This window comes from Muscardinus avellanarius (genome assembly GCF_963383645.1).
Source record: "Muscardinus avellanarius genome assembly, chromosome: 3".
Lineage (NCBI taxonomy): Eukaryota > Metazoa > Chordata > Mammalia > Rodentia > Gliridae > Muscardinus > Muscardinus avellanarius.
The window spans coordinates 4,529,973-4,543,144 of record NC_137788.1 but is presented as its reverse complement, the minus strand read 5'-3'; the positions used below and the strand labels follow the sequence as shown (position 1 = coordinate 4,543,144).

Here is a 13,172-nt window from a genome sequence, read left to right as displayed (position 1 = left end):
GTGGCGTATGCTTGTAAGCCCAGCGCTTGGGAAGCTGAGACAGGAGGATCTCCCTGGTTCAAAGCCAGCCTCAGCTACTGAGGCTCTCAGCAACTTAGTGAGACCCTGTTTCCAAATAAAGTATAAAATAGGTCTGGGAGTATAGCCCGGAGGTAGAAAAGCCCCTGGGCCCCACCCTCAGCACCACAAAAATAAAATTAGAAACTCAGCCGGGCGTGGTGGCGCACGCTTGTAATCCCCGCACTTGGGAGGCTGAGACAGGAGGATCACGCAGGTTCGAAGCCAGCCTCAGCTACTTAGTGAGGCTCTCAGCAACTCAGTGAGACCCTGTTTCCAAATAAAATAATAAAATAAAAAAATGAGAAACTCTTTCATATCCCAGGGTGCATGCACACACAGCTGACTGAACCCCGTGAGAGCCCTCTGTTGACCACTCTGACTTTAGAGGTCAAAAATGGTTGACCGTATTGTGCAGCTTACAGTGTGGATTGCATCCTGTGTGTGCTGTGACCGGCGCGTTAGTCTCACATCCTTACGTCGATCCCGTTGGCAGTGACGTGCGTGCACTCGCGGATTGATTTTTTTTTCTACTGGGGATGGAACCCAAGGGCATTCTACCCACGAGCTACATGCCCAGCCCTATTTTTTATTATTTATTTATTTATTTATTTTGGTGGTACTGGGGATGGAACCCTTCTACCTCCGGGCTACACTCCCAGACCTATTTTTTATATATTTATATTTGGAAACAGGGTCTCTTAAGCCAGCGAGGCTGGCTCCGAACCTGCGCGATCCTCCTGTCTCCGCCTCCCAAGCGCGGGGATTACAAGCGTGCGCCGCCATGCCCGGCTTGATTCTTTATTTTGAAACAGGGTCTCACTGAGTTGCAGAGCCTGTGAACCGCGATCCTCCTATCTCAGCCTCCCAAATGCTGGGATTACAAGTGTGCGCCACTATGCCCGGCCGGGGATTGGATTTTTTAAAATGAAGTTAATATGATATACGTGTTGTTTTAGGGAACAGTAACTGGGTGAGGGACTCGTGTGTAGAGGGACCTGTCACCCGGGGTGGGTGCAGCCGAGAGCAGCCTCTGTGGAATGAGGCTGAAAGACACCTTGGTCCTACTGTGTCCTTTCCATGACTTCTTTTTAAGATTTTACGTAGCAGTTTATTGAGATAGACTTCAAATGCTAGGCGATTTGCCTAAATTCCAGCTACTGACTTAGTATGTTCAGAGGTGTGCCGCCGCCACCCCGGTGGCCTATCCTCCTGGTGAAATGCTTGGAACCAGAAGTGTTTCGGGTGTGGGATTATTTTAAGTTCAGGGATGTCTTGCATATGCATAATGAGACGCCTTGGGGGTGGCACCCACACCTAAAGACAAAATTCACTTGTGATTCATACATCTTATACACAGAACCGAAGGTAATTATACAATTTTTTTGTTAAGAAATATTTTTGTGCCGGGCGTGGTGGCGCACGCTTGTAATTCCCGCGCTTGGGAGGCGGAGACAGGAGGATCGCGCAGGTTCGAAGCCAGCCTCTGCTGGCTTAAGAGACCCTGTTTCCAAATAAAATATAAAATGGGTCTGGGAGTGTAGCCTGGAGGTGGAAGGGTTCCATCCCCACAACCACGAGAAAGAGAGAGAGAGAGAGAGAGAGAGAGAGAGAGAGAGAGAGAGAAATACAAGAGAAATCTTTTTGTAAGCTGGGTGTGGTGGCACATGCCTATCATCCCAGTACTTGGGAGGTTGAGACAGGAAGAGTACAGGTTCTAGACCAGCCTCAGCCAAGTAGTGAGACTCTGAACAACCTGGTGAGGCCTTATTTCAAAGTAAAAAAAGTCAGGCATCGTGGTGCGTGCTTGTAATCCCAGTACTTGGGAGGCTGAGACTGGAGGATCTCAGGTTCATGGCCAGTCTCAGCAATTTAGCCAGGCCCTGTGCAACTTAGTGAGACCCTTTTCAAAATAAAATAAGGCTGGGCCTGTAGCTCAGAGGTAGAATGTCTCTTGGTTCAATCCCCAGTCTTAGAGAAAAATTAATATTTTGTATTGACAGGCAATAACTATGCATGCTTATGGGGTACAGTGTGATAGTTTGATACATGTACAAGCATGGCGATCGGGTTACTAATTAGACTTTTCATCTCCTTAATGTTTACGTATTTGGAACTTTCTAACTCTTCTCACTACGTTATAAAATATATAATAATTGTTGGTAACTATAGTCACTCTCCTGCCCTATAGAACCACGCTTCTTCCTGGAATGTGACTGTATTCTGGTACCCACTGTCTACCTCCCCTGCCCTACCCTAGTTTTAGTGACTACTCTTCTATTCTCTGATTCTGTAAAAACAACTTTTAGCCAGGTGCGTTGGCGCATGCCTGTGATCTAATATTTTGGTAAGCCGAGACAGGAGGATCATGGGTTCCAAGCCAGCCTCAGCAACTTAGCAAGATCCTATTTTTAAATAATAATTAAAAAAAAAAACAAGCCGGGCGTGGTGGCGCACGCTTGTAATCCCAGCATTTGGGAGGCTGAGACCGGAGGATCGCGGTTCGCGGCCAGCCTCAGCTACTTAGTGAGGCCCTCCTCAACTCAGTGAGACCCGGTTTCAAAATAAAGAATAAAGAAATTGGGCAGGGGGTATAGCTCAGAGGTCAAATGCCCCTGGGTTCCATCCCCAGACTCACCAAAATATTTATTTATTTATTTATTTATTTATTTATTTATTTATTTATTTATTTATTGTGCGTAGTACTGGAGATGGAACCCAGAGGCATTTTACCTCCAAGCTGCACAGCCAGCCCTATTTTCTTCTTTTTTTAATTTTGAAATAGGATCTCACTAAGTTGCAGAGGGCCTCACTAAGTTGGTGAAGCAGGCTGAGAACCTGCATTCCTCCTGTCTCAGCCTCCCAGGTCCTGGGATTAAACGCATGCACCATCACACCCAGCTCTGTTTTAATTTTGGAACAGGGTCTTGCTACATTGCTGAGGGTGGTCTCGAACCTGCAACCTCCTATCTCAGCCTCCAAAGTACTGTAATTAGAATTCCCACTAGGGGTGTGAGGGTCCTGAGTTCTCCAGGCCTCCACCAACTTGTTATTATCTCTGACTGCAGCCCTCGCAGCAAGGATTGCAATGAAGCCTTCTTGGCAAGAGGAGATATCTTTGGAGAATGGAAAAAGGGCTGTCATTTTGTCAACGGCCAAGAATGTCAGCTGGGGCATTCAGCTGACATTCTTTTCAAAAGTTCCTGTGAAAGCCCAGTTTAAAAAGGAGCTGAGCCAGGTGTTGGGGCACAAGCCTGCAGTCCCAGTTCTTGGGAGGCTGAGCCAAGAGGATCGCTGGTTCCGAGGCCAGCCTCGGCAGCATAGCGAGACGTTTAGCAACCTAGTAAAACTCTGTTTCACACACACACACACACACACACACACACACACACACACACACACACACACACACACAGTTTTTTTGAAAAAGGGCTGTGGGTGTAACTTGGAGGTAGAATGCCCCTGGGTTCAATCCATAATTCCACTAAAAAAATAAAAAATAGCTGCACCGGCCTTAGCCCAGGCCCATAGCAGCGCTGGCTGCAGTCCCGGCCGCGGGCGGTGGCGGGGATGATGCCAGGATGGACAGTCCCGCCTCTGCGCCTCACCTGCCACGATCTCCTTTCTCTGTGCAGGCGTCACCATGAAGCTCATGGACGAGGTGGCCGGGATCGTGGCAGCCCGCCACTGCAAAACCAACATCGTCACAGCTTCTGTGGATGCCATTAATTTTCATGACAAGATCCGCAAAGGTAAGAGAGTGCTTCTGACGCCGGAGGACAAGGGGCGGCCCTTTGGTCCCTGGTCCAGTTTGCTTTGTGTTCATGCCCCATGTCCACCCTGGTGCCACGAGGAGCAGGAGCCCACGCTTTGTCCTCTGGCTAGCATTTACTGATTGAGTTTGACTCTGCTATTCAGATATGATAAAGCCTTTATCCTAAGACCAGCATGACTCGTCCTCTGACGGTGCCCCTCAGCGGAGCCCCGGGAAGCCCCGTGCACACGGTTACCATGACCGTTGCCACCAAGCCCCGTGGCCCGTGCGTCTCATTTGTGGTCCGTGGCCTAGGGCGTGGCCGGGCCACCTCCGAAGCCCAGGGCGCCTACTTGGCCCAGGCGGCCGCACTGTTTGGGGTGTCTTCCAGAGAGCTATCGAGTCCCAGCAACGTGGCCCCCACCAGTCTGCACGTACTGGACTTGCTCATATTGGGGTCTCCACCGTGCACATAGTGAGGTGCCAGTTCAGAGGCCGGGGCTCGGCAGCCGGCACAGCGCAGCTCACCCAATTTGTCTGGGGCAATTGCGCGTCGGGGGTGTCAAGCGGACGCCCCTCCCAGAGTGGGGTGCTTTCTGTTTGTGTCCTGTCTCCCGAGGTGCCGCTGCGGCCCCTCGCAGCAGCCTGCCTCTGGCTGCAGGTGGAGGGTGAGGTTGCAGGCCTGGGGCTGGTTCTGTGGGCGCCGCGTACCAACGAGGCGGCTCGTAGAAGGAGCCAGGTGAGGCCAGGCCCTGGCCGTGGGGGATAGTGTAGGAGAAGTGTCCCGATAGAGTGGGAGAGCCACCCACTGGAGGTGCAGGCCCTCCAGAGCCCCCGGCCTCCTGCCCTCTGCATGTGCTACCACGGGACACACCGGCAAGCGGCCATCGTGCCGGGAGGTCGGCGGGCGTGGCTGCTCGCCTGCGCCTTAACCGAAGCAGGTCAGGCTCGCCGTGGCGGACGTGGGCTTTAGTGTAAGGACTGTCTGTGACCTAGCTCTCTGCTGTTTTGCTTGCAGAATCCCATCTCAACTGATAGGTGTTTGCCACAAATACAGACTTCTGTGTCTTTTCTTTTTTGCGGGTGTGGGGATGGAACCCAGGGGCATTTGACCTCTGAGCTACACCCCCAGCTTTATCGTTTATTCTTTATTTTGAAACCGGGTCTCACTGAGTTGCAGAGGGCCTCACTAAGTAGCTGAACCACGATCCTCCTTGTCTCAACCTCCCAAATGCTGGGATGACAAACGTGCGCCCCACGCCCGGCGTCACTTTTAAAATATGTTCAAAGCAAGCAGGTCTTGCCTGCTCTTGCTCCTCCCCGAGGTCCGCACGTGTCCCGTGCTCTGAGCATGGCGCCCACAGCAGCGTGATCTTTGGGGAAGGGGAAGAGCCCACATGTCATGATTCATGCATCTTTTTCTAGAACTCCTCCTGCCTGGGAATTACCACAGAATTAAGCACAGATTCAAAAATCCACAGTGGAACGCGCCTGTGTTCCATGGACTCTCTCTATTAAGTTGTCCCCAAGTGTCTGAGAACCAGGAAAAAGAGTCTCCCGGCCGCAGCCCATTTCCCACGCGTCAGCCCCTCAGCGGATGGGCTTTGCAGCTCAGGGAAACACCCAGAGCAGGCACGGTCAACCCATGCCGGCAGCGAGGAAGCTGCTGGAAAGGGCCCCCAAGCCGTGCACCCCAGCGCCTCCAACAGCCAGAAAGTACCCGGAAGGGAGAGTTGAGGAGGTGTGTGGTGATTACAGTCAGTGGAATGACCAAGCCTGAAGGAAAATCATGAACCGTATTTGGAGTCGAATGTCTTCCTTTGTAATTCCTAAACGCCATGTTCTAGGGGTTACGTTGGTGAGAGTCTTGGGGCAGCTAGTTCAAGAAACTGCTTGGACGGGGACCTTTTTTTGTGTGTGTGGTATTGGGGATCGAGTTCAGGGGAGTTTTACCTTTGAACTCCACCCTTAGCCCTATTTTATTTTGAAATAGGGTCTTGCTAGGCTGTGGAAGGCCTCATTAAGTTGCTGAGGCTGGCTGCAAACCTGCAATCCTTCTGCTCAGCTTCCCAAGTACTAGGATACAGGCATGCATCCCCATGCCCAGCCAGAGAATTTTTTTCTAAAGCTTATATTTGCCAGGTATGGTGGCTTATACTTCTAATCCCAGTACTTGGGAGGCTGTGAGTAGAGGATTGCAAACTTGAGGCCAGCCTCAGCAACTTAGCAAGATCTTATTTCAAAAGGTTTTTTTTTAAGGCCTTGGGGTGTGCTGGGTGTGGTGGCATACATGCCAGTGCTTAGGAAACTGAGACAGGAGGATCACAGGTTCTAAGGCAGCCTCAGCAACTTTGTGAAGCTCTTAGCAACTTGGTGAGACTATTTCCAAATAAAAAATAAAATGGGCTAGAGATATATCTTAGAGGTAAATCGCTTCTGAGTTCAAGCCCCAGAAACACACACACACACACACACACACACACACACACACACACACACACACACACTGAAAGGGTTGCATTTATCTACAAAGCAAAGAGATACTGACTTGCAGAAGTGGTGGCTCCTAGGACAGTATGCTGTGTACTGGTTTCCTGCAAGGGGCCCAGGAGAGAGTCCCTCAGGCTGGGCTGAGCCAGCCACACCCCCCCACCCGCCGTGAAGGCCGGCTGCAGTGACAGGCGGCAGCCTCCCGCTGGGACCCTGGGCGCAGCAGCGGCTCCTCACAGGGAGCGAGGGCTGCCGCTGCTTTACTCAGGTGACATCTTGTCTGGGCTCTGAAGGAATCTGGGCCAGACTGAAATAGCGGCTCTGGAGTCTGGCCCACTTCCCAGCCGGCGTCCTCTGGGGCTGGCCGACGCTGTCACATCGCGTTGTCGTCTTCCGGGGTGCCACCTGTGAGGTCGAGGGTGCACTTCCTTGGCACAGGCCCCGCGGCGTTTCTGGGGAGCGCAGGTCTCTGCGGGCAGCGCCGGCTGCGGCTCCTTCACCCCCGGGGTCCTGACCTTTAATCGTGAGCAGAGGGCAGAGGTGCCGCCCCAGCATGCGTCTTCCTGCGGGCTCCTCCCACTTGGCTCCTTGGGGCCTGAGGACACAGGATGGGTGTGCCAGGGACCTTGCAGCTAAAGGGCGACACCCAGTGTGTTTGCTTTCCCATGGGGCCTGGCACCCGCCATGGGCTGCTGCCCCTCCCGCCATGACAGGGAAGTCGTGAGGGCCAGACCTGCCACCCTGGTGGAGACCCTTAACCTTGCTTTGTATGTGGGGGGGTGGGCACTGGGGTGGAACCCGGGGCACTCTGTGTCTGAGCTACACCCCTGCCCTCGTCTTATTTTTAATCTTTTTTGGTGGGTCTGGAGATAGAACCCCCCAGGGGCATTCGATCTCCGAGCTCTACACCCCTTGCCCTATTTTTTATTCTTTATTTTGAAACCGAGTCTCACTGAGCTGCAGAGGACCTCACTAAGTAGCTGAGGCTGTCCACGAACCGCGATCCTCCTGTCTCAGCCTCCCGAATGCTGGGATGATAAGCGTGCGCCACCACGCCCGGCTTTATTTTTAATTTTGAAACAAGGTCTTACAAAGTTGCTGAGGGCCTTAGTAAGTTGCTGAGGCTGGCCTTGAACCTGCCACCGTCCTGTTTCAAGCTCCCAAGTACTGCCAGGACAGGTGCATGGCACTGTGCCCGGCTCCTTAAAGCCATCCTCAGCACTGTTTAGTCCCGCACTGTCAGTCACATCTGGAGGCTCTAAGTAACATGAAGGAATCTGGGAATCACTGTTTAACCCTTTGGGTGTTCTCCCTTGAGAGTTTATCTCCCACGGACCCCAGCTCGCTTTAGCTGCTTTTATTTATTTATTTATTTATTTATTTTACATCTGTATTGAAGCCAGGCATGGTGGCGCACGCTTGTAATCCCAGCATTTGGGGAGACTGAGACAGGAGAATTGCGCAGGTTCGAAGCCAGCCTCAGCTACTTGGTGAGGCTCTTTGCAACTCATTGAGACCCTGTCTCAAAATAAAGAATAAAAGATAGGACTGGGGGTGTCCCTCGGAGGTAGAATGCCCCTGGGTTTCATCCCCAGGATCGCAAAAGAAAAAAAAATCACTTCGGCTTGTGTGAGGACGCTAAGCGGTGGGCTCTCTCCCATGTCCAGGGCGCCTCTCTTGCATGTGGTGTGCCCAGGAGACGGTGGCGAAGGGCACATTCACCCTGGAGAACGGTTGCTCTGGGGCACAGCAGCCAGCCGCCTGGTCTCCTGCTGGGGCCGCTCACCTGCCCGGCCTGGCAAGGGCCAGCAGCTGTCCCCAGAGCTTCAGGAATCAAGTACTGACGAGAAGACAGGCTCGCAGACCCAGGGCGCTGCTGAGTCCAGTCCCCAGGACTGGGGGGAAAAATAGCATAAGGATTTTTCTTTTTTTAACTAGGAATTGAACCTAGCTGCATTCTGCCTCCAATCTACATCCCTAGCCCTTTTTATTTTTGAAACAGGGTCTCGTTAAGTTGCTGAGGCTAGCCTCGAACCTGCGGTCCTCCTGTCTCAGCACCCACCCCCACCCCCCCCCAGTACTGAGATTATAGGCGTGCACGTCCAACTCGGATTATTATTGAAATGACATTCTCTTAGGAGAGGCTGGTGGGGTACATTCAGAGGTGGAACCTGCTGTCCAGAGCCAGGGCCACTGCAGGGGCCGCCTCTGTACCCTGGGATGCCCCGCCTTCAGACACAGCCCAAAGGCTCCTCCTCCTTTTCCTGCCACACTTGAGCAGCCTAAGTGGCTGCTGGTCTCAGATTCGAGGCCAGCCTCAGCTACTTAGTGAGGCCCTCCACAGCTTAGTGAGACCTCATTACAAAATAAAGAACAAAAAATAGGGCTGGGGGTGTAGCTCGAAGGAGAATGCCCCCAGGTTCCATCCCCAGTATCGCAAAAAAAATTAAAAATTAAAAAAAGAATAAATAAAAAAAGCTGTAGATATAGCCCACAGAGGTAGAATGCCCTTGGGTTTAATCTCCAGTACAAAAAAAGAAAAAGAAAGAGAAACTTGTTTTTTTTTGGGGGGGGGGGTTGTGTGTGTGTGGTACTGGGGGTAGAACCCAGAGGCTTTTCTACCTCCGGGCTATACTCCCAGACCTATTTTATACTTTATTTGGAAACAGGGTCTCACTAAGTTGCTGAGAGCCTCACTAAGTAGCTGAGGTTGGCTTCGAACCTGTGCGATCCTCCTATGTCAGCCTCCCAAGCGCAGGGATCACAAGCGTGGGCCACCACGCCCGACTGACTGGGTTCTTTTAACAGCCCCTCCCTCCTGCCTGGACCACAGCAGCCCACCCCTGTTGTGCCCCCGACTACCCATCCCCCCGACGCCACATCCGTGGTCTTGAGATGCTCTGCTCACAGCCTCAGTAGCCGCCTGGGGACACTGTGTGCAGCCTGGGCCCCACAGCCTGGCACTCCAAGTCCACTGCGCGCCCGTGCACCAGAGCAGCTGTGTAGCAAGTTAATTCTCTCCCAGCCCTTGGGACCAAAGGAGAAGTGCTTCATCCACATACTGGATCTGGTCCACCCTGGTGTCCCCTGCGAGCCCCGGGCAACTGGGAACGACACAGAGGCCATCTGCTTCATGGGCACGACGCCCAGCAGAGAAGAGAGGAAGGTCAAAGGTGACAAGCCGTGACCCAGACGGGGTGGCTGGGGAAACGTGGGGGAGAACTGGAGGCTGAGGAGTGAGCTTCCAGGCTATCAGGTTGAAAACAGGGCTCCGTAGCGAGGCCTCGGAGCGTTACATAAGAAATACCAGTATCAGTTCAGTTTCGGAGTCCTAAGGTTCGCTGCCGCGGCCCTTCCTGGAGCGCAAGCGCTGAGCTACTCGTAAACTTTGAAACACTTGGCAACCTCTCAGGCTATTTTTTATAATTTTGTTTTCTTCTCCAAATCCCTGGCACACGGCTGTAATCTGGCTGCTGCCACCCCGGGAGGGACGCCCGCCTGCAGGAGTCGGGTTGGGGCACCTGCCAGCCTCAGGCTCGGCGGTCGTTACCACAGACAGCAGTTGCCACTGGGACCCGGCCGCTCACGTCCCCGACCCGCCACTGCCGGGCGCCCTTATGCCTCCCACCGCCCAGTGCCAGGCGCTGGAGTGGCCCCGTTTTCCTGTTCTGGAAGTAGGGGTCCAGAAGGTTGAGGAGGCCACGAGGTCACAGAGCTGTGAGCCTGTTGCTCTGGTCACCTGGCACGCGGCAGGAGCGCTGCCAGGCATCCAGGGCCGGGAGCTGAGGCGCAGCCCTCGAGGGTCACGTTGGGCATGCCGTCCTGGCCACGAGGCTGTCCTTGTGGGCTGTGTTGGAAGCAGCCTGCGGGAGGACACTGTAGGAAGACCCTGCTCTGTGCGGTGGCCCCTAGGCCTTGGCCCAGGCCCCTCTTGCTGACGAGTCCAGGGACCTTCGAAGGCAGCTCAGCCTCCTTCCGCCCGTTAGCCCCGCGCACTCTGCCTCCATCAGCTCCACGGCAAGAGCCCTGCTGCCCCGAAAGATGTCCCTGGACACACATAGCTATTCAAACTGTAATTAAAATGAAAGGAAATTAAAGCTGGGCTCCGTGGTGCCTACTTACGGTCCGAGCCACTTGGGAGGCCGAGGCAGGAGGATCGCTTGAGCCCAGGAGTTCGAGGCCCACCAGGGTAGCATAAAAAGACCCCACCTCAGAGAGAAAAAGGAAATTAAAAACCGAGGTCCTCGGCCGCCGCCGCCCGTCGAGCGCTGGGCACCGCGTGCGGCCTGAGGGGAGACGTGGAGCGTTCCATCACCATGCAGTGTTCTTTCTTCCTGGCTGCCCGCAGGCCCTGATGGCCGTCACTTTGGCGTGACCGGGCCAGGCACAATAGCTGGCATTGGCTGGAGCCCCTCCCCACCAGGCCGCCGTCCCGAGGCTTTGGTGTGCCCCTCCCTTCAAGCCTGGACTGGCACAGGCCCCATCTCACGAAGCCACCTCTGCGAGTCAGTCTTGCCCAGCAGCACCACTCTCTTCTGGAGTTCTCAGGAGAACAGGGATTTTAACTTCAGCTCCCAGATCCATTTAGGAACCAGAACGTTAGAACCACCAAAAGAGAGACCAACAAAGAGCTGGGCATGGTGGCACATGCCCATGAATCCTAGTGCCTGGGAGGCTGAGACCTCGAAGGATCGTAGGTTCGCAGCCAGCCTCAGCAACTTAGCCAGGCCCTATTACAAAATAAAATAGGGCTTGGGATGTAGAATACTGCTGGATTCAGTCCACAGCACCACACACACAAAAATAATGATACAAGCCGGGCATGGTGGTTCGGGAGGCTGAGACTGAAGGATTGCGGTTCGCGGACAGCCTCAGCTACTTAGTGAGGCCCAGTTTCAAATTAAACAAAAACTAGGGCAAGGGGTGTAGCTTGGAGGTCGAATGCCCCCGGGTTCCATCCCCAGACCCGCAAAAACAAAATGATACAGAGGGAGTCACCCCCAAAATGCCAGCCCGGCCCATGGGGCCTTCCTTGGAGGGGATCACCGTCACTGGGTCACCTGCTCATGGTATCTCTGAGGCTGGGTGCCCACGGGAAGCAGCACAGCCTCACCCAAGCCTGCCACCCGGGGGCCCATTGGCACCGGGGTTCTCTGAGGTACAGCTCCCTGGCTTGCCCCTGCTCTGTGGGTGGGCATGCCTGGATTCCCCAGGCCCCTCTGCAAAGCCATGGAGCCCGGGGCCCTGGCACAGCGTCGCAGCCTGAGGAAGCCTGGCCTCGCCACCTTTGCGAGCCCACCGAGAGCCCGCCTGCCTCCCTCAGAGGGCTCTGCTCTCCCCGCTGGAGAGGCGCAGAGTGAGCCAGGCACTCCCCTCCAGATCTCCCCGGGAAGCCCTGCGTGCCAGCATCGCAGGGGCCCACCCTGTGCCTGTCCCAGGGCCCAGTGCCCAGCTCAGCAGATGTTTCTACAAACCTTCCCGCCTGCCCCTTGTAGTAAACAGTCGGCCCTGTCCTAGGACACATTTCTTTTTTCTTTTCTTTCTTTTTTTTTTTTTTTTTTTTTGCAGTACTGGTGATGGAACCCAGGGGCATTGTACCTTCGAACTACACCCCTAACCTTACTTTTTAGTCTTTATTTGAAACAGGGTCTCACTGAGTTGCAGAGGGCCTAAGTAGCTGCGGCTGGCCACGAACCTGCGATCCTCCTGTCTCCGCCCCCCAGGTGCTGGGCTTCCAAGCGTGCCCCCCCCCCCACGCCCGGCACCTAGGATATATCTGAGCAGCGGCCAGTGGAGCACCTCCGTGGGGAGCCGGCCGCCAGAACTGAGCATGCTGCCGGCCGTCCCTGCCTGGGGTCGCACACTCTGCTCTTTCTGAGGCAGGCCCGTGGTAGTGGACTCGGACTCCTGACTCTAGGGTCACAGTGAGGTGACCTCCCTGGCACCAGAGCTGGGAGTGGGCTCAGGCCACCTTCCTCCTGCCCGGGCCGCGTGGGAAGCAGGCCTGACCCCCACTGGGAGCTCACGTCAGGCCCTGCGCTCCCGGCGAGCCACGTGGGCACGGCTGCCCTCACCCCTCCTTGACCCCCGACAGGCTCCTTGGCCTCCGCACTTGGTGATGGGGCGACCATGTGGCCGGCAGCTTGAGCGGGGCTCAGGCTGTGTCTGAGCAGGAAGACCCTGGAGCGTTGTGGAGGAGGGCACCCAGGCCAGGGGGCAGCTCCAGACCTTTGGCCCTTGGCTCCCCTGCCGTGACCGCCCCCACCCCCCACGCCCAGACCAGGCCAGGCGCACCTTCCAGCCCAGAGCTGAGCCGTTTGCTCGCCCTTCTCTGACTTGGGACAGCCAGCAGGATCCCATGCCATTGCCCATGAAACGGCAGGCCTCCGGGGCCCTGGAAGGACAGGTGACGTAGTTAGAAACTGCCGAGGGGATAGGCCCACCGGCGGGTGGGGGCGGGGACTCGGCCAGTGCCGCTCCAGGATGCGCCCACGGTGTTGCAGAAGCCCTGTTCTCTAGGGGCCAGCCCTCCAGAGCTCGGAGAAGTGCCCAAACAGTGCGGGCACTCTGCACCCAGATGCACCCCCATCCACCCACCTCCATGTGCCTGGCCGTTCTAGGTGCTGGGCATGGCGGGGAACAAAGAAAGTTCCGGCTCTGGGGCAGCTGTTCTGCGGACAGTGTGTGAGATGACCCTGGAGGGAAGCGATGGCCCCTGCCCTGAAGGCCACTCCCTGTGCCCTCCGTGCACTCCAGGGCAGGGAGGGCCCTGGTTCCCTGGGCTTCCGACGGGGTGCTGGGTTCCTGTGGGCTGGGGACATCCACATGGGCCACCCCCTCCTCAAGCCGTCGTGAAGCTTCCAAGCTGGGA

At 55.2% G+C, this 13,172-nt stretch overlaps 1 protein-coding gene across 2 annotated transcripts in view; it reads left to right on the top strand.

Annotated features, from left to right (window-relative positions):
• Positions 1–13,172, top strand: part of ACOT7 (acyl-CoA thioesterase 7) — a gene marked incomplete at both ends in the record, with an annotated part of 98,209 nt that overhangs the window by 69,928 nt on the left and 15,109 nt on the right. For both annotated transcript variants that reach the window (XM_080692171.1, XM_080692172.1), the window contains one exon: positions 3,693–3,809. In XM_080692171.1, the coding sequence (XP_080548297.1) occupies positions 3,693–3,809 (117 nt within the window). The remainder of the gene's footprint in view (positions 1–3,692; positions 3,810–13,172) is intronic.